The sequence below is a fragment of the Symphalangus syndactylus genome, chromosome 3 (assembly GCF_028878055.3).
Source record: "Symphalangus syndactylus isolate Jambi chromosome 3, NHGRI_mSymSyn1-v2.1_pri, whole genome shotgun sequence".
Taxonomy (NCBI): Eukaryota; Metazoa; Chordata; class Mammalia; order Primates; family Hylobatidae; genus Symphalangus; species Symphalangus syndactylus.
In genome coordinates this window covers 119,952,893-119,973,233 of record NC_072425.2, presented here as the reverse complement: position 1 = coordinate 119,973,233, position 20,341 = coordinate 119,952,893, and the positions used below count along the sequence as shown (strand labels likewise).

Here is a 20,341-nt window from a genome sequence, read left to right as displayed (position 1 = left end):
GCCTTCCCTGGCCTCCATATATAAATTGCAACATTTTCCTGACCACCCTGATCCTCCTACTCCCTCTCCTCTTTCTTACTCTAGTTTTCTACTTAGGAAAATACTATGTATTTCTCTAGTAATTGTATCTCTCCCTGCCTGCTAGAGTGTTAGCCTCACGATAACCAGGATCTTGACGCGGTTTGCTCTCTGCTATATCCTCAGTGCCTACAACAGTTCTAGGCATATGGTTGGCTCTTAATAAATATTTACTGGATGAAAGAATGGACGAAAGGCCACTCAGCCTGTTAAGTGATGGAGTCTGAAATTGAACCATGTTTCTCTCACCCAAGGCTGTGCATTCTTTCACTATGTTAAGCACTGCCCCACAGATGCTTATTCAGGCCTGGTGCTGTGGGTCTTCCAGACCCCAGCAGGCTTCTCCTGATGATGGTGCAAGTAATCTTATATTTTGGCTTTTCTTGTGCCAAATTTAATAGACGTTAAGAAAATTTTAAAAGAGTTTTGCTCTTACAGACTTCTATGAGATGATCTCTCATCTCTAATTGATAAAATCTGATTACATAATCTTGCTTTTTAAAGATTAGATTTTTCTGGTCTGACCTTTTCCAGTTCCCTGAAGAGGCGATATTGCTAATCCATTCATTTTGGGCTGATTTCCCCAACCACATTGATGTCGTTTATGAAGATCCTGTGATAGATTTACATTCCTCTTCAGAGGTGAATGCCTTCTACTTCTGTTGGGAAAGGAGGGCTCCTGTCAGGATGTATGCAGGCTTTTCCACATCTGTCGGGGCATACTGCTCCTGCTAGTCTCTTTTGCTGGATACATGGAAGCCCTGCAGCCCCAACTATGTTCTCCATCACAGTTAGGGTGCCTTTCATCAGGTCTGGGATTCCATCATTAGACATTTAGTTCTTTGAAGCTTGGAGGCTTGTTATCCTTTCAACAATTACAAATACGGCCAGGTGTGGTGGCTCACGTCTGTAATCCCAGCACTTTGGGAGGTCGAGGCAGGCGGATTGCTTCAGCTCAGGAATTTGAGACCAGCCTGGGCAACATGGAGAAACTCCATCTCTACAAGAAGTAAAAAAAATTAGCTGGGTGTGGTGGCATGCACCTGTGGTTCCAGATATTCAGGGGACTGAGGTAGGAGGATCGCTTGAACCCAGGAGGCAAAGGTTCTAGGGAGCCAAGATCGTGCCACTGCACTCCAACCTGGGTGAAAGAGTGAGACCTTGTCTCAAAATAATAATAATAATAATAATAATAATAATAATAATAATAATAACTACAAATATTTGCAAGAAGAACAAGGGCGATTTTAAAGTTTCCATCACTGGTTGGTGGTACAGTAGGGAGGTTAAGACAGCTAAGGCTAATGTTCTGAGATAATAGAGGGCAGGACACGAGATAGTGATGATGTAGAGATGAATTACCAAGGTGAAGGGAGAGAGATGAAAACTGATTGAAAGATACCGGAGAAGAATATGTCATTCCTTGCACCAGAATGTCAGCTTTGCAAGAAGAGGAATTTTTGTCTGTTTTGGTTACAAACACTTATCTCTAGAACCAAGAACAGTTTCTGGCAGTGAATGACTGAGCTAATGAATGAACGAATAAATGAATGAATATAATAACCCTTTTCACAGGAACCATGGAGTGAGTTTAGCTCTTTACCTGCATCATCTCATGAAGGCTTTCATGTGACCCTTCCTTGACAGAGGAGGAAGGGAAGGTTTGCAAAAATGAAACAAACTGCCCAAAGTCAGGGAGCTCATAAACGGCAGAGTTGGGATTTTGGCTGGTGCATCTGACTCCAAGGCCTGGCCTGTGCTCTTAATCCCTACATGGCTCCATTGGTTTAGTTGAGGGCTGGATCACTGGAGAGGTTAAAGAAACAAACATCCATCCATACTTCAAAATATTTCTTTGTAATTTAGAGTTAGTTTATGATGTTTCTTGCCTTACACATGTTAAGATAGACTATAGGCTAAATATATCAATAAATCAACTTTAAGGAGAGAGATGAGTGTATGTGTGTGTGTGTGTGTGTGTGTGTGTGTGTGTGTGTCTGAGACAGAGAGAGAGAAAGAGAGACAGTTCCTGACATATTATAGATGAGTACCCTATTTTTAAGAGAAAAAATGAATTTCTTGGATTTCTTTTCTTTTTTCTTTCCCCCCAACCTTTTTTTTTTTCTTTTTTCAGATGGAGTATCTCTCTGTCGCCCAGGCTGGAGTGCAGTGGTGCGATCTCGGCTCACTGCAACCCTCTGTCTCCTGGGTTCAAGCAATTCTCCTACCTCAGCCTCCTGAGTAGCTGGGATTACAGGCACCTGCCACCATAACCAACTAATTTTTGCATTTTTAGTAGAGACGGGGTTTCACCACATTGACCAGGCTGGTCTAGAACTCCTGACCTCAGGTGATCTGCCTGCTTTGGCCTCCCAAAGTGCTAAGAAAACAGGCATGAGCCACCGTGCCCCTGCCCCTTTTACTTAGCTTTTTAGCAATGCAATTATAACCTTTATCTTCTCTCCACCAGGCACAGCAAGGTTATCTAACTATGTGTTTACTTAGAAGTTCCACAGAAGAAACCTTGAAGCAAATCAGGTCTCTGGAACTCTCTTCCACCAGGAGATTGCTTCAATTTACAGCTTACCTCTGCCTGCGATGGCTCCAGCTAGACCACCCAATAGATATGACACCCGAAGCAAGTCACAAAGCAAGTCATGTAGACCCCACACCTCATTGTTTCCTCCCCTACATGCCATTCATGTCAAGCCCTCCTTTTAAAAGCCCCTGTCTTCTGCCTGAAGACTGAGGTGGTGCCCTCAAGGCAGGAGCCTATACTACCCCCCCTCAGCTAGCTCTGAAATAGGGTCACTTTCTTTCTACCAGGCCTCGCTCCTTTTAATTGGACTCTGCAAGCAGTGAGTGACTGGACTTGTGTTCCGTTACAACATGATGGTTCAGCTTATGATTTTTTGACTTTACGATGGTGCAAGAGATATATGCATTTAGTAGAAACTGTACTTCAAATTTTGAATTTTGATTCAAAATTCTTTATAATAACTTTATTATAAAATGGGCTTTGTGTTAGATGATCTTGCCCAATTTTAGGCTAATGTAAGTGTTCCACGCACATTTAAGGTAGTCTGAGTTAATCAATGATATTTGGTAGGTTAGTTGAATCAAATGAATTTTTGACTTATGATATTTTCAATTTATGATGGGTTTATTTGGATATAACTCCATTGTAAGATGAGGAATATGTATACACACACACATACTATATATATGTGTATGTAGTGTGTGTGTGTGTGTGTGTGTGTGTGTACGGAGGCAGATTATCTCAAAAATCTTGAGATGTTACGTAATTTTTTTCTTCTGAGAAAAGTTTTTATTTCCCAAACATTATGTAATAAGATTACATTCTGTTTTTGTGTATTACTTTTTATCAGATAATGTGCTTTTTAAAAAATATGTAATGACATCCATTTTAGTGAATTAAGGTAACAAGGTGAGACTAAGTTGTTTAAAAATAGACCTTTGCTTCATAGTTTAAACATTAGGGATCTTTAAATATAATAAAATTGCTTGTTGTTAAAACCACTAAAGCATTTCTCCATTTTCCTAACTTGTTTTCATTTCTATTATTCACTACCAAACAATCTAGATTTTTCCTTTTTCAAAGACATTTGGGAAGGGTTGGGCTAGAATGTGTGTTCTATTCCCGGTTGTTTTCTCTTAGAGTATTTGGTTAAATCTGGCCAAGGTGGACATTCAGTAACCACTCTTTTTTAACCAAACACAAAAAAAATTAAAATTCTTTAGGAAGGGAGCCCAGGAAATTAGGACTTGACTTTCAGATGTTATACTCTAGTAAGAACCAAAAATAATTTATTTTACTTCTTGTAAATTCTTTTAGTAACTTTTGTGGATCAACCCAGTATGAGTATAGCATCTCTGAAGAGCATATGATTCAAATGTTAAAAGTAAATGACTTCCTAAGTTACCCAACCTTTGCTTTGTAGCTACAGCATGTAAAATGAGCTCTTGTTTTGTTCCACACCTGTGAATGATGCCATGACTGCACAAAAGTAGTGTTTAAATTCAAATTTAGAAGAAATTTAGTTTTCCTTTTTTTTTTTTTTTTTTTTTTTTTTTAACGGGGCCTCCCTGTCTGCCCTAGGCTGTCCTCAAACTTCACTCCTGGGCTCAAGCAATCCTCCAACCTCAGCCTCCTGAGTAGCTGGGACTATAGGCACGCCCTATGCCCAGCTAGTTCTCCTTTTTGAGACGATGTAAGCCCAGCTCGTGAGGTTATGAAAAAAAAGAGAAATCGGAAGGTAGAACAAAGCAACCATCAGAGAGTGTCTACAAAAAATTATTACTTCGTGCACTTGCAGAGTCAAATCACTTACATTTTAGAAAAATAAACATACCACTAAGTGCCATCGACAATGAGTTTTTACTATACTCTAAACTGAAGCCAAAATCTTGATCTTCATCGTTCTTTTACTTAAAGATTTTTCACAATTTTAATCCAACTCAAATGGCCAGTTGTTCATGTTATTCCTAGTCTGGGACCCCCCCTGTGCTTTAGTATCCAGCTGTTCACAGACATTGTTCGTTCCCACTTGGGTGACGTTTTGAGCTCAAAAACTGATGATGACCTATGTTTTAAAAAGTCCCATATTGCTAATGTCTGAATCAGCAGTAAATACATAATTCTAATTTAGTCCAGTTTTGTTTGTTCATTCTACAGGTTTTCAAATTTCCCAGTAATTTGGTAGACTTGTTAGAACCATTTTTAAATACCAGCTCTGCCCTATTGTGTTAAAGATGACATCTGAAACCACAAATCATTTCACAGTGGTAACCAGAAGGCTTGACTTTGAGTTTAACAATTAACAACCTGATATAAGGACTTGCATTGACAAGCAGTTTGCCAACACATTATGATGTGATGACACATCCCTATCACCATCTAAAAACACTTTTCCATGGATAATATTCTATAAACGAGCAGTCTGATTATTTTCTTAATGAATTAATGATTATTCTAATCTTTGGAGGAATTTTTATTTCTACTTAAGAAAACTACAGAACATATAATAGTATGTTCTCATTAACCTTTCTGTGTTTTTTCTTCTGCGCTGATTATGTTCTTAAATGGAATAAGAACCTAGTAAAATACTAAAGTTGTTTGATAATAAACTTTATTTTTAAAGTTGAAAAATAGTGGCATGTATTTATTTTCATTTGTCATTAAAATTTTTTTTTTAATGGGGGAGGTAATATTGTAATGATCCTCAGAAAAAGGCCCTCATTTTAGCCTTCATTTCATTTCCATAGAGACTAGCATGGTATCCTATATGGTTGATGCTGTATTAATATATTCATTAAATTGATAGAGAAAAAAGCTTCTTTTCTTCTAGTTTGAAGTGATAACATTTCTACAAATATGTGAAAATCTATAAGAACAGTTAGCCTATTTGATTCTTTTTCTCCACTTTCAAATGTTTAATAAGATGTTATTTGTTTTCCAGCTTCTTAAGCACTTCTTATTTATTATCTAATGAGATTTTAATATATTATGAAAATTTATTTGTAAAAACAAATGCTTTCTAATAAACTAACTTTCATAAGCTTAGTCAATGAATCAAACCTTTTTGGATAATTTTTCACTTAATCTCAAAATTAAATATTATGATACATGGAAGCAACTTAAAATAAATTATTGCTATGCATTCGTGATTGAGCACCAATCTAATCTTGAACTCACTGGAAACAATCTATTTGAAAGGGTATATGTGGCTGTATTTTGTTTGGATAAAGGCATATAGTAAATTTCCCCCAAATGATCATATACACGTTGTAGGCTTTTCTGATTTTTCTCTAAGGCACTGGCTACTCTATAGAATTTTACTCATATGTTTGGATACCCATTTCGTACTCACCCTAAAGCTGTATTTGTGCTCCTTCTCTTTGTCTTACTATGTTCCTGACCTGAGCATCATTTTCTTTCTGACTCTTAGTCACAAATTAACCTGCATTTCCAATCATTTATTTAAAGAAGTCCAATAAATCCAAAGATCATGGCCTATATTGCTCTACCCATTTACTTCTGCAGGGGACCAAAGATGGCACTTTGATTTCACGGTACTGAATGTGTGATGTTCTGAAAGGAATAATAGGGTAGAGGCCCCTAGGACTATTTTCCTGAGTGGTTGGACCAAGAGTACTTCTACTATTCAAACTTAAAAATTGAGAAACTTGAAATTGGCCTACTGCAGCCCTAGTTTTCTTGGGCACTCCCTGAGGTGTAGGAACCAAACAGCTCAGCTTTTAAGAAAATATCTGAGAATGGGAAGGGTGGAGGTCATAATTAGACAGGGATGGTGGTCAAGAACATTGAGTTTTGAGTTATTGGCCTAGGTTCAAATCCTGGTATCATTTAGAAACTATATGACCGTATACAAGTATTTAACTTCTCAGTGTATCAGATTATTCATATGTAAAATGGAAAACAAGCTTTCTGACAGCACTTATGTGGCTGTTGTAAGGATTAAATGAGATAATGCCTTTTAAACCCAGAATGCAGTAATCCCTGTTTGTGCTAGCCATTACAGTTGTTGCGTTCCAATGTAATTCTTCTACCTCTGTCTGGATCTATAGGGAATTTATGCAGGACTCCGTATTTGTTGAGAGGTCATGCCAGTGTGTTTAAATTCCAACCATGGGGCTCAATCCTGTGGCTGTGCTGTAGCACCTCCAAGTCATCAAGCTTGGTTTTGGTCCAATATTGTGAACTTCAGGTAGACACAAGATATCTCTCTGTAGTTAGTCTAGAGAAAATGCAGTTTATAATTTACCAGGCTGTAGTAAACATTCTAGAAGCAGTATTATGTTTCTCTTTATGGAAGTAAACATGCCATCTTGATACACTTACTATTTGAAGAAGCAAAAGTAGCTACGTTCTTACAGAAGGCAAAAAAAATTTTTTTTTGCTAAGTGAAGTAAAAAATATACTACTCTCTGCTTCTTCCCACAGTATCCATAAATATGCTGAGGCTGTTTATTTTGCCAGATGGGTTTTGAGACCCTGCTGAAACAAGAGATGCTCTCATTTATATTTCCCTCAAATTCTACCACAAACCACACTTGGGAGGGAAAAGAAAAAGTCGCCATGTAAGCATGTTTACCTTCAAGTGACTAGGAAGTGGAAACCTATCCATAAGTGATGACTCACCATTGCAGGCCTATAAAAGTAAAGGTAATCTCTGCAGAAAGACAACAGTCCCCAGGCATCACCATTCAAGATGCATCCAGGGATCCTGGCTGCCTTCCTCTTCTTGAGCTGGACTCATTGTCGGGCCCTGCCCCTTCCCAGTGGTGGTGATGAAGATGATTTGTCTGAGGAAGACCTCCAGTTTGCAGAGGTAGAGTATCTTGCCAATCCTGATGATGCGGTTGGTACATCTCAGAAATGTCCTTCTCTCTTAAACGCAGTTCATTTTGGTCACTTTTCTAGCGCTACCTGAGATCATACTACCATCCTACAAATCTCGCGGGAATCCTGAAGGAGAATGCAGCAAGCTCCATGACTGACAGGCTCCGAGAAATGCAGTCTTTTTTCGGCTTAGAGGTGACTGGCAAACTTGACGATAACACCTTAGATGTCATGAAAAAACCAAGATGCGGGGTTCCTGATGTGGGTGAATACAATGTTTTCCCTCGAACTCTCAAATGGTCCAAAATGAATTTAACGTACAGGTAAATCATAGGCTATCTTTCTTTCATATTTGTTAGCCTTTTCTTGTAGTATTAAATGTCTAATATTAAGTAGGTCTTCCTATTTAATTGGCAGTTAAATTCCAGAATAGCTTTAATATGGTTGCCAAGAATGCCTCATAACATCTATTATTGTTACATTAACCCAGCATTATTTTTTAGTGGGCATCTCAAAGCATTTCTTTTAGAGATGAAATCAAAAGAGAAATAAAAGTAGGTTAAAGAAAATTTGCAAACATAGTACATTAGGTGTATTTATTACAACGGTGCTCAAGATGAAGGGTTCCACTCTTTCTAGAAACTTTACAGAGCTATTTCATTTATTTGGGCTATGTCAATGTAATCTAAACTTTTAGCATGCGAAATAAATTATATTAAACATTGGAATATTTTAAATTTAAGATGCCGCATGGTCAGATATTTGGAGATACTCAAATGTGACTGAATTTTTGACTTTTTATTCTTGTATGGTATCATAATTAATATATTATTTGAAACAATAAACCTCTAGTAGAACTTTCAAAGAAAGTATTGCATTTTGAATTGAAAAGCAATATACCAAGAAAATGTATTCTAAAATAGCTGTAGCTTTTCAAAAAGTTCATTGAAACTTTCTCTGTTAAATAGAATTGTGAATTACACCCCTGATATGACTCATTCTGAAGTCGAAAAGGCATTCAAAAAAGCCTTCAAAGTTTGGTCCGATGTAACTCCTCTGAATTTTACCAGACTTCACGATGGCATTGCTGACATCATGATCTCTTTTGGAACTAAGGGTAATGATGCACATTTATTTTACAAACATTTTTGTATTCTAATTATTAGTTGGTTCCATTCTAAAATTATTTCTTTCAGTCATTCATTACTTTTTAAAGCATTCAACACTAATTTACCAAACACCTGTGCTAAGTACTCCTGGATGTGATAAGACTCCTAACCCTTGCTTTTGTGTGTAGAGCATGGCGACTTCTACCCATTTGATGGGCCCTCTGGCCTGCTGGCTCACGCTTTTCCTCCTGGGCCAAATTATGGAGGAGATGCCCATTTTGATGATGATGAAACTTGGACAAGTAGTTCCAAAGGTAATGTTTCCTATAAAGATATCATTTATGTGTTATTAGATTAGACAGTGAACACACTGGTATGAAGTTAAAACATATAAAAGTTAAATATATTTGGTATTTGACTATATTTTCTTAAATAAAGTCTATCTTAGATGTATTAGTGTCTCTACAAGTGACATTTCTACAAATTGATATCAACATTAAAAAATGAACAAAATCTACTTAATCTGTCACTGTGGCTTGAGGGATACTAATGAACTTTGAAGTAGGACCAAAATGTTTATGTTTGTCAGCCAACATGTTATTACTGCAAATTACTTTTTGGCATGTTGAAGAAGTACAGTTTATTATAAATATATAACTAAAAACTACCAGGGCTGGATCTATGGGTCATACATGAATTAGATGTGAATTGAAATAGTTTTTTCCTTGTTAGAAATATGTTCAATCAACTTCTGTTTCCCATTATATGAGTTACTTGATTCAGTCTTGTCTATATATTGTAAACACCATTCTTAAAAACCTAGACAGAGTCTTACTCCAAACAGCATGAAATAGACAAGATGATGCTTGTATTTACAAGAGCAAAATGTAACTGAATGTTGAATGAAATCAGTTAGTAGTTAAATCTTCAAGTCTCAAAATAATTGGGAATGTTAACTTAGGAAGAAAAGCCATAGATTGTTCTAACTTGGACTTAGTTATGACAAGTAGACGTTGTCTTCATGGACAGCTGAGTTTTATTTTTCATTTAAATAAAAAAGATTATTTCTCCAAAGAATAAAACTGGGCCTTACATGATCAGTGTCTCAACTCTAATACCTCCAATCTGTCTATGGAGGGAAAAGTGAAAATTTACATATTTATGTTCTGGGTATTTCAGAGGTAAGAATGGTTTCAGGAAGAAGAAATAATACCCAGCATTGTTAAGGCAGAATCACAGTAAGCCTCAAATTTAGGTTCCTTTATAAATTCTGGGTTTGAAATATTTAATTGAAGTGAATGAAAACATCCACAAACAAGTCTGGATTCATTTTTCAGCAGAAGGCCAAGAGCGGTATCCATTACTAGTCATTCGATGAAGAATTAGTTAACACTCAGATTATGCGACCTCTAATTGCTCTCATGGTCTGCAAGATTTGCTAGGTTAGTTCATTTTCTTCATGCACAGGCTACAATAGCAAAGGGTATTTAAGGTCAAATGGAATCCACTGGCTCTAGTTTTCAGGTAATCTAAGCACAAGTAACAACAATCCTATTGCCTTACACTTCTTATTTTTCTTTTAGTTTTTTATTTTCTTTTTTCCAGTTTGAAATACCTGCATTAGGAGGCTCAAAATTGGCAGACAGAATGCTTAGAGGGAACAATGTAAATACAGTGATGTAGCAGTCTTCTAGAGTAGAGAAAAGATGGCTAATCATGTCTAGAGTTTCTGTTTCTCCAAAACCCAGAGTCTAGAAATGTTCTGGAAAGAATCATTTGGTTGGAATTTGCTCCCAAGAGTATACACAGAGAACCTATTTAGGGCATCCTCCATCCTTGGTACTATCCCTTTGGATGCTGCCTCCTGATTGGAGGATGTTCTGGGCAGCACCCTAGCTAGGTACCACCCTATGTGATTTCCCCACTCCTCGTTTAAGGTAATCTCTGTCCACTTCCCTCACCTGACCTGAGAATACTAAGAGCAAATCAGGAGTTCTAGTGTCTTCACAGTAAATCCTTATTAATTACTAATTACACGAGAGTAATCTGTTGACATTCTAATTGTGTAGGCAGCTATAATCAAAAGAACACTAAATTATTTATAAGGATTAAATCAATACTTTGAGTCTTCCTTCAAGCAACTGAATATTGATTTTAAAAAGTAAGAGACTGAAGCAAGAGAAAAGAAAGAGTATATAGCCAAGAAAGAAACATACCAAATAGATAAAATGATATTCCTTTCATTGCCTGGTCACTAGAATTCCTTTTCTTCTCATTGTTTCTTTGTTTTCTTACAGGCTACAACTTATTTCTTGTTGCTGCCCATGAGTTCGGCCACTCCTTAGGTCTTGACCACTCCAAGGACCCTGGAGCACTCATGTTTCCCATCTACACCTACACCGGCAAAAGCCACTTTATGCTTCCTGATGACGATGTACAAGGGATCCAGTCTCTCTATGGTAACTCAGTTATAGAAATAGAGTATGATCAGTTATAAAAGCAGAAGAAACCCATGCATTTATTTTCTAAATTGCAGTCATGCTGCATAATGATGTTTTGGTACAGTGATGCGCATGTATGACAAAGGTTTCGTAATACTGTAATACTGCATTTTTAATGTACCTTTCTTATGTTTAGATACACTTAATACTCACTGTTGTGTTACACGTGCCTACAGTACTCTACTCAGTACAGTAATATGCTGGACAGGTTTGTAGCCTAGGAGCAATAGGCTGTACCATATAGCCTATATCGGTAGTAGGCTATATATCTAGGTTTGTGTAAGTACACACTACGATGTTCACCCAATGACAAAATTTCTAACAACACATTTTTCAGAATGTATCCCTGTTGTTAAGCAACACACGACTCTACTAATTGAATTCTCGACTGCTAATGCTGCTTTCTTGGTTTTGTTGTTAAAACCTAGGAAAACATACCCATTTTTTCTTTCCAAATCTAACTACCCACTCAAATAGAAAAGATGTCATTCTCCAAATTTTTGCAGACTATAACTCCTTGTATTTGTATTTTATACATTGCAATGTGCATTTGATATCCTCAAAACACCTCTGCAATAAGAAAGAAAAATATTTTACTCCCCGTTTAACCAATGAAGAAACAAAGCCCTGTAGAGTTTAAGTAGCATACCTATAGCAACATGGTTGGTGGTGAAAGTGAGATCCTAAGGCTTTTAGAAATTCCAAGTACTCTTTCAACCAGTCCAATTTGGCACAGTAGAAACCTCTCAAGTGGCTTGTGGTAGTTTTTAATCAACATCTACAGTAACCATTGTAAAAAAAAATTCTTCCTTTTCACTCCCCCCCAAATTTTCAATGATATTTACAAAATAATTAAACTTCAACCCAAGTATTTACTTACAGATGACCTGTTATAAATAGAGTTAAAGCCACAGTACACAGTCATCAGTGTAAACACTTCTAGAGCACATAGTTCAGAAAACTTGCTCATATCACCCAACCCATTCTTTTACCCTCTAGATTTGAATCTATCACAGTAGCTAGCATAGCCATGGGCATGAACTTGAAGATGGCAAAGGGAATTTGCAAATTTATTTTGCAATTATTATTTCTACATTATTATGACTCAGGGACTGATGAAAGAACTAATATAAACTAGACAGAAAGAAAAATAGTGTAGGATTATTATTATTATGTACTGCACCCCATCCCATCTGCACTCATGGGAGATGGTTGGAAATTTACCAACATGTGGCAAGTCACATAAGTGCTGAAGGCCTGGCTTGTCACAGCTGAGATACAGCTGCACCATGGCAAACTGGTGAAGCAACATTAGCTGATGTTGACAGCTGGTAAAATAGTCAAGAGGAGGAGGCAAGATGAGGGCTTTTGCAGGAAAAATACGCCATCAAAAATGGCTTTAAGGGGAATCTAGTTTTCAAGAGCAGTCTGTCAATATATTGTGCAAGGTGTAGGGAAAATTTCTTCAAATTCTGTTGCTTTTTTCCCCTCCTTTTTATCATCAACCTCAAGAAACCTAAGTTTATAGTTCTAAAGAATCTCGAGAGGTCTTAAAGGATGGAAGTGGAGGGGAGGAAGGAAGGAAGATTACATGGTACTTGCACCATAATGTAGGAGCCCCAGGACCTATGGCTTTTCCTGGAGAAACTCTCTCCCACTGTCCATCAGCAGATCAGCCTGTTGTGCTGTGACTCAGGTTATCAGTAATGTCACACTCATAACTTCTCTCTTGCCTTTCACAACTGCAGGTCCAGGAGATGAAGACCCCAACCCTAAACATCCAAAAACGCCAGACAAATGTGACCCCTCCTTATCCCTTGATGCCATTACCAGTCTCCGAGGAGAAACAATGATCTTTAAAGACAGGTACTCTTGAGATTCTTTCATAAAGTCTGTATGTGACAAACATTTGTGAAGCTGTTTCTGCATATCGCCAAAACATCCTGTCAGACTTCCAAGGGCGAAGTTAACGGTGAAAATGGGCAGGCAGTTTATTTACATATTTCAGATCAAATAAATGACTGTTGGATACATGTTTTACTTTTCAATGTACAACCTTGACATTGCATAGCTTCTTTTTACATCTCTAGTTAGTCTTTCTTATAAATATAACCAAGAAAATCTAGAAATCTAATTTATTTTAAAAACAGACAAGCATTGAAAATAATTGCTGTATTAATAAATAGTTACTCGTTAGGGCCACGCAGATTCGTTTTGGTATGGAAAGACTTTGATTCTGGATACATATGTTGGAATTTGAGGGATGGAATGAAATGAACCTAGAAATGCAATATAAAATTTTAATTTCTACATTGTTCTAGTATGCTTATTTGTTCATTCATTCATTCTTTGATCCCTCATCTGTGATCCAATAGCATGTTTATCCCCTCTGTTATAACTCTAATTACATTGTACTCGTGGGGCAGGGGGTGGTTCTCATGTATCAGTTTTCCCAAGCCATGAGACCATGGAAGACCTAGTTCATGTAACTCATATCTTCTCTCTGGAGGCCACAACAATGCCTGGCACATTTGCTTGCCCCTGGCAAGATACCCAAAATTGAGCAAGACAGTTTCAACCCGCAAAGAACTTAGAGACCTCACAAAGGCTCTGTGAGATTTCAAAGTTGAATACCTTACGCTAGTTGGGATAGCACAACTTGTCACTGGCACTTAAAGGGTAGTGGAATTTTTTTTCCCTTCACAGGTGGGAGGTATTGGTTGTATCTAACTTATCTGTGTTGATGTGAAGAGAGGTGACCAGCAGGATAGAAATATTGCACTTAAAAACGTGACAGAAAACTCCATTTTACTTTTGTGTTAGATTCTTCTGGCGCCTGCATCCTCAGCAGGTTGATGCGGAGCTGTTTTTAACGAAATCGTTTTGGCCAGAACTTCCCAACCGTATTGATGCTGCATATGAGCATCCTTCTCATGACCTCATCTTCATCTTCAGAGGTAAGCTTTCACAGAGGAGCCCTCGCACAAGGCCAGGGGAGGCAGTGCTGAATTTGATGCCACTAGAGATTCAGTAAAATGATCACTACTGAAAATATACCTAAATTAAAGACCAAGTATTAAAAAAATGGAAGCCAGAAAGCACCTGAAACCATTCTACCATGAATCTCCAAATTGAACATATAAAAGGTCTACATTATTAGTCTTGTCATATCCACTCTTTCTTTCATATGAATCATGTCAGTTTTTTCTCTTAGTTCTGCTTAAAAATTGTTTATTGAGAAAACATTATACCAATATATTCTGAAAAAGTGGAAAAAATATTATGAATCATTCTACCTTCTGAAAACTCAGTTTATTTCATTTGCTCATTTTCATTATGTAATACATATTTTTCCATATTTATTTTCATAGTATAGATACATTTTTATATTCTACTGCTTTCCTTGACATAAAATTATGACCAATTTCCAAATTGCTACTTTGTCTTTATGACCATAATTTAAAATGATTACATAACTTTCTGCTGACACTGTTTCTATTGTTCAACTATTTATAATATTAATGTTATAATAAAGCTACTTTTTAGAGAATAAAATAACTTTCAAACTGGTATAAAATTTGAGTTTTCAATCTAATTTACTCTTCCTACTGTGTTGTTTATTCATGTAGAAATTTTAATGTATTTTTTTCACCTAGCTTTAAACTTAATATTCAGAGCTAATAAATTGCCAAGTTAATTGTGATATTTGATTAGCTATGTTCATAATTAGGAAGTTAAGATCTTAAATTTTATTTTTTTGTTTTGAGAATGCTTATATTTTTATGTTTCATAAACATGATGACTGTAAATACTATATATTTTATTAATATTTCTAAATGTACAAATGGGCCTGTCTTTAAGCACATGTCTATATATGGAAGTCCTAATAGATTCCCTTGGATAATAGAACTGTTATTTCACTCATTCCAGGTAGAAAATTTTGGGCTCTTAATGGTTATGACATTCTGGAAGGCTATCCCCAAAAAATATCTGAACTGGGTTTTCCAAAAGAAGTTAAGAAGATAAGTGCAGCTGTTCACTTTGAGGATACAGGCAAGACTCTCCTCTTCTCAGGAAACCAGGTCTGGAGGTATGGCAGCAGTAGGTACTGACCCATCTGTGTCGTAGCCACAAAGTGCCTCAAACATCTGTCACTACTACACATTATTCCTACACACTAATGTAAATGTCATACTAGTCATTCATTTTTATTCCATGTCAGCTATTTCAGGCAGCCCCTCAGACATGTATTTAAAAGTCTCAAGCTCTCTTGAACACACACACACACACACACACACACACACACAATACTCAAACATTCCTCTTCTCAAACATTCTTTTCTTAGTCATTTGTTGTGCCTCTCAACTATCTTCGGCACCCCCTCTTTCTTTCTTTTTTTTTTGAGACTGAGTCTTGCTCTGTTATCCAGGCTTGAGTGTAGTGGCATGATCTTGGCTCACTGTAACCTCTGCCTCCTGTATTGAAGCAATTCTCGTGTCTCGTGTCTCAGTCTCCCAAGAAGCTGGGATTACAGGCATGTACCACTACACCCAACTAATTTTTGTATTTTTAGTAGAGATGGGGTTTTGCCACATTGGTCAGGCTCCTGGCTTCCAGCAATCCACCTGCCTCAGCCTCCCAAAATGCTGGAATTACAGTCGGGAGCCACCACACCCGATTGGCACCTTCTCTTTCTAATCTTTCTCCTGTATTCTCTTTCTTGTCACTTTCTCCTAATTTACATGTAGCTCCATCTTCCGTGGCCAAAGAGGATACCAGCATGAGTACAGGAAAAGATTGGTTGAGAGAAGGCCCTCCTATCTGCCGAGTTAGCTGATCCACTGAAGAGGTTGACCAGGAAGCTGACAGGCCCATAGTTTATAAAGTGAAATTTTGTGAAGGGCAAGTGAAGCTGGAATGTTTAAAACATATGTAAAGATTTAGGCAGCATTGACATCAACAACATTTAGGAGTCCAGATTCAAGTCTATATTTGGGAATGGGAATATCTCATCAGTACCCTGCATTCGAAATGTTTAAAATGGAAATTTTCCTCCATCTCTACATACACACAGTCACACACACACACACATGCATACCCGCACACACTCACATATCTGTATATATCATCTTTGCCTTTTGACTTATTTCTGCAAGTGACATTGACAACATTCTAGAAATCACTGCCAGCTTCTACCGGGTACTGCATTTCATTCCCTACCTCCATAAGAAGTATATGGTTCAGTCAGGATTAATTGCTTACTGCATCTCAGATATGCTGTTTTTTATATCCCCTTAAGCTTCTCTTATGTAATTTTTTTTTTGCCAGAATATCCTTCCCTTCATCTCTCCCTCTTGAAATTCTACCCATTGTTTAAAGTTCATTCAAAATATCATTTCATCTACAAAGCCATTTTTGATTTCCCCATTCAGGGGTTATTGCCTGGCTTCCTGTATTCTCATGACATTTCATGATTACTCTCTCATGCTTGACTTCTATTGCCTGGTGTTGCACTTACGTGTATACACATGCCTTAGCTTTATTGGCAGTTTAGTGGTTCTTATCTTTTACTTGTTGGAACATACCTCCAAGATATTCAAAAAGCTCTCATCAGTGACAGTAGTGGCACCTTATGGGAGCCTGTTTTCCTAGGTTAATTTTAGCATATGTTTGCTTGGTTAGGGTGTGGCTGTGGGCAGGGGAGAAGGAGCTTGAAATATGCAGTTGTGGAAGGGGAAAGCTGTGCTTCCCTTCCTACCTTTAGTATTACCATATGCCCCTAAACTTTTTAGTATAGAAATTAAACCTTAAATATTTTTGTAGCCATTACTGTACTTAGCAAGTTGTCTTACACATAGTGGGAGATCAATAGCTAATTGTTCTATGCACAAACATGCATTTATTTCATGCTTAAGAACACGTTCCTAATGACATACTTTCATAACAGATATATCATTTGTGAAGTGGAAATGAGTTTGTAACTCTCTTTAAAAAGATGGCCTTTGGGCAAGTCGACAAATACTCATCAAGCGTCCACTGTACACTCAAGTATTCTCATTCCTAATTTTAAAAAGCTACCAGATGTTTTAAATGGACTTAAAATTTTAAAATTCTTGTCAATTTTGAAAGATGCCATTGTATCTATTGTATTATTTCTAAGGTACTTTCTAAGAAATATAACTGACTTAAGAGTTTTTTTTCTTTAAATAGATATGATGATACTAACCATATTATGGATAAAGACTATCCGAGACTAATAGAAGAAGACTTCCCAGGAATTGGTGATAAAGTAGATGCTGTCTACGAGAAAAATGGTAAGTGGTTACATTGCATTGACTTTAAAGAGGAGCTTCTGTAGCCCCTCAAAACTCTTTTCTGGACAAAGCATTTTTATATAGGACCTAGATGTGTTAATAAATGTATGGCAGTTAAGGAATTAATCGTTCCTGTGTGACTACCTACAAAGACAGCAAACAACAACAACAAAAAAGACATGGTTAGAATAAATAAGAATTTTACTTAATGATTGCTAGTTCTATAAACATGAGATGCTAAACTTTCAACATTACTTTAATCTATGCTTAAAGATGCCAAAATGCAAAGGATATTGCCAGAATTCAAACTGGGTGTGGAGTGGGAAGTAATTTATATATAAAGACTCATAACTACCATAACTATATAGTGACTTTTTACTTTAATTATTCTCAGCCTTTTTTTTTTTTTTTTTTGAGAGTCTCACTCTGTCGCCCAGGCTGGAGTTCAGTGGCACAATCTCAGCTCGCTGCAACCTCTGCCTCCCTGGTTCAAGAGATTCACCTGCCTCAGCTTCCAGAGTAGCTGGAATTACAGGTGCCTGCCACCATGCCCGGCTGATTTTTGTATTTTTAGCAGAGATGGGGTTTCGCCATTTTGGCCAGGCTGGTCTTGAACTCCTGGCCTCAAGTGATTCACCCACCTCGGCTTCCCAGGGGGCTCAGATTACAGCCCTGACCTCACCGATGTCCTTTAACTATGAAAAGAGATATTATTGATAACTTATAACAAATATCAGGCTGGGTGCAGTGGCTCATGCTTGTAATCTGAGCACTTTGGGAAGCTGAGGTGGGCGGATCACTTGAGGTCAGGAGTTCAAGATCAGCCTGACCAACATGGTGAAACCCCATCTCTACTAAAAATACAAAAAAAAAAAAAAAAAAAAAAAAAATAGCTGGGCGTGATGGCATGCACCTGTAATCCCAGCTAGTCAGGAGGCTGAGGCAGGAGAATCACTTGAACTTAGGAGTCAGAGGTTGCAGTGAGCCAAGATCACTGCCACTGCACTCCAGCCTGGACGACAGAGTGAGACTCTGTCTCATATACACACACAAAAATCGATAATCCAAGTAGCAAAACTATCTAGGAAGATTCACACCTTAAAAGAACAACTAAAAAATAAAAAAATAAAAAATTTAAAAAGGAACAACTATTAAAGCACTAATAGAGTTTAAAAAGAAAAAGTTTGAAATTCCTACAAATGGGATCTAAGAGATTGAACCATTAATATTAACTGGATTAAAACCTTATTATTTTCAAACTCTGAAATTGTCTTTGTGCTTTTTCTTGTAGGTTATATCTATTTTTTCAACGGACCCATACAGTTTGAATACAGCATCTGGAGTAACCGTATTGTTCGCGTCATGCCAGCAAATTCCATATTGTGGTGTTAAGTGTCTTCTTAAAAATTGTTATTTAAATCCTGAAGAGCATTTGGGGTAATACTTCCAGAAGTGTGGGGTGGGGGAAGAAGAGCTATCAGGAAAAAGCTCGGTTCTGTGAACAAGCTTCAGTAAGTTATCTTTGAATAGGTAGTATCTATATGACTATGCGTGGCTGGAACCACATTGAAGAATGTTAAGAGTAATGAAATGGAGGATCTCTAAGGAGCACCTGATTCTTGTTGCTGTACAAAAGCAATGGTTGATGATATTTCCCACACCACAAATGGGACACATGGTCTGTCAATGAGAGCATAATTTAAAAATATATTTATAAGGAAATTTTACACGGGCATAAAGTAAATCACATTCATATAATGAATAAATCATTCTTACTAAAAGGTATAAAATAGTATGAAAGTGGAATTTTGGGAGAGCCATACATATAAGAAATAAACCAAAGGAAAATGTCTGTAATAAATAGACTGTAACTTCCAAATAAATAATTTTTGTTTTGCACTGAGGATATTCGGATGTATGCGCCCTTCTTCACACAGACACTAACAAAATACCAAAGTCACTAAAAACAGGAGACAAAAGAGCAGTGGTAAGAATAGTAGATGTGGCCTTTGAATTCTGTTTAATTTTCACTTTTGGCAATGACTCAAAGTCTGCTCTCATATAAGACAAATATTCCTTTGCATATTATAGAGGATAAAGAAGGATGATATCTTTTTATTAAAATATTTCAGGTTTTTCGGAAGTCACATATTACAAAATTAAAATTGTTATCAAAATAATCTAAGATCATGGCATCCCTTTTCATAAATTATTCGATTATTTAGGACTAAAAGTTGCATTTTAACCCTATTTTACCTAGCTAATTATTTTAATTGTCCAGTTTGCCTTGGATATATAGGCTATTTTCTAAAGACTTGTATAGCATGAAATAAAATATATCTTATAAAGTGGAAGTATATATATTAAAAGGGAGACATCCAATTTTTTTTTTTTTTAAACAGTCTACTAGATTGTGATCCCTTGAGATATGGAAGGACGCCTTTTTTCTCTGCATTTAAAAAAATCCCCCAGCACTTTCCACAGTGCCTATTGATACTTGGGGAGGGTGCTTGGCACTTATTGAATATATGATCGGCCATCAAGGGAAGAACTATTGTGCTCAGAGACACTGTTGATAAAAACTCGGGCAAAGAAAATGAAATGCATATTTGCAAAGTGTGTTAGGAAGTGTTTATGTTGTTTATAATAAAAATATATTTTCAACAGACAATTGTTATATGGTACATTTTGACTTTAGGTATAATGTCTATCTTTCCTCACCCAAAGAGGGTTCATTGCCAATATTTTTATTTTTGGAGGCAGAGTCTCATTCAGTTGCCCAGGCTTGAATGCAGTGGTGTGATTCCAGCTCACTGCAACCTCCACCTCCCAAGTTCAGGCGATTCTGCTGCCTCAGCCTCCCAAGTAGCTGGGATTACAGGTGAGTGCCACCATGCCCGGCTAGTTTTTGTATTTTTAATAAAGAGGGGTTTCACCATATTGGCCAGGTGGTC

The 20,341-nt window shown here is 37.0% G+C and overlaps 1 protein-coding gene across 1 annotated transcript; it reads left to right on the top strand.

The window, feature by feature from the left end:
• The first annotated feature begins 7,304 nt into the window (after positions 1–7,304).
• Positions 7,305–20,055, top strand: MMP13 (matrix metallopeptidase 13). Its single transcript, XM_055272914.1, has 10 exons — positions 7,305–7,451; positions 7,544–7,785; positions 8,431–8,579; positions 8,760–8,885; positions 10,869–11,030; positions 12,821–12,938; positions 13,896–14,029; positions 15,003–15,162; positions 17,284–17,387; positions 18,679–20,055. Exons 1-10 carry the CDS (start codon positions 7,332–7,334, stop codon positions 18,777–18,779), a joined length of 1,416 nt encoding a protein of 471 aa, XP_055128889.1. The 5' UTR covers positions 7,305–7,331; the 3' UTR covers positions 18,780–20,055.
• The last annotated feature ends 286 nt before the right edge of the window (positions 20,056–20,341 follow it).

Excerpts from the sequence above, each read along its gene's own strand:
- MMP13 (XM_055272914.1), top strand. The coding sequence starts at position 7,332 with ATGCATCCAGGGATCCTGGCTGCCTTCCTCTTCTTGAGCTGGACTCAT. Across the intron at positions 8,886-10,868 it reads TTGGACAAGTAGTTCCAAAG|GCTACAACTTATTTCTTGTT; the intron begins GTAATGTTTCCT and ends GTTTTCTTACAG. Across the intron at positions 12,939-13,895 it reads ACAATGATCTTTAAAGACAG|ATTCTTCTGGCGCCTGCATC; the intron begins GTACTCTTGAGA and ends CTTTTGTGTTAG.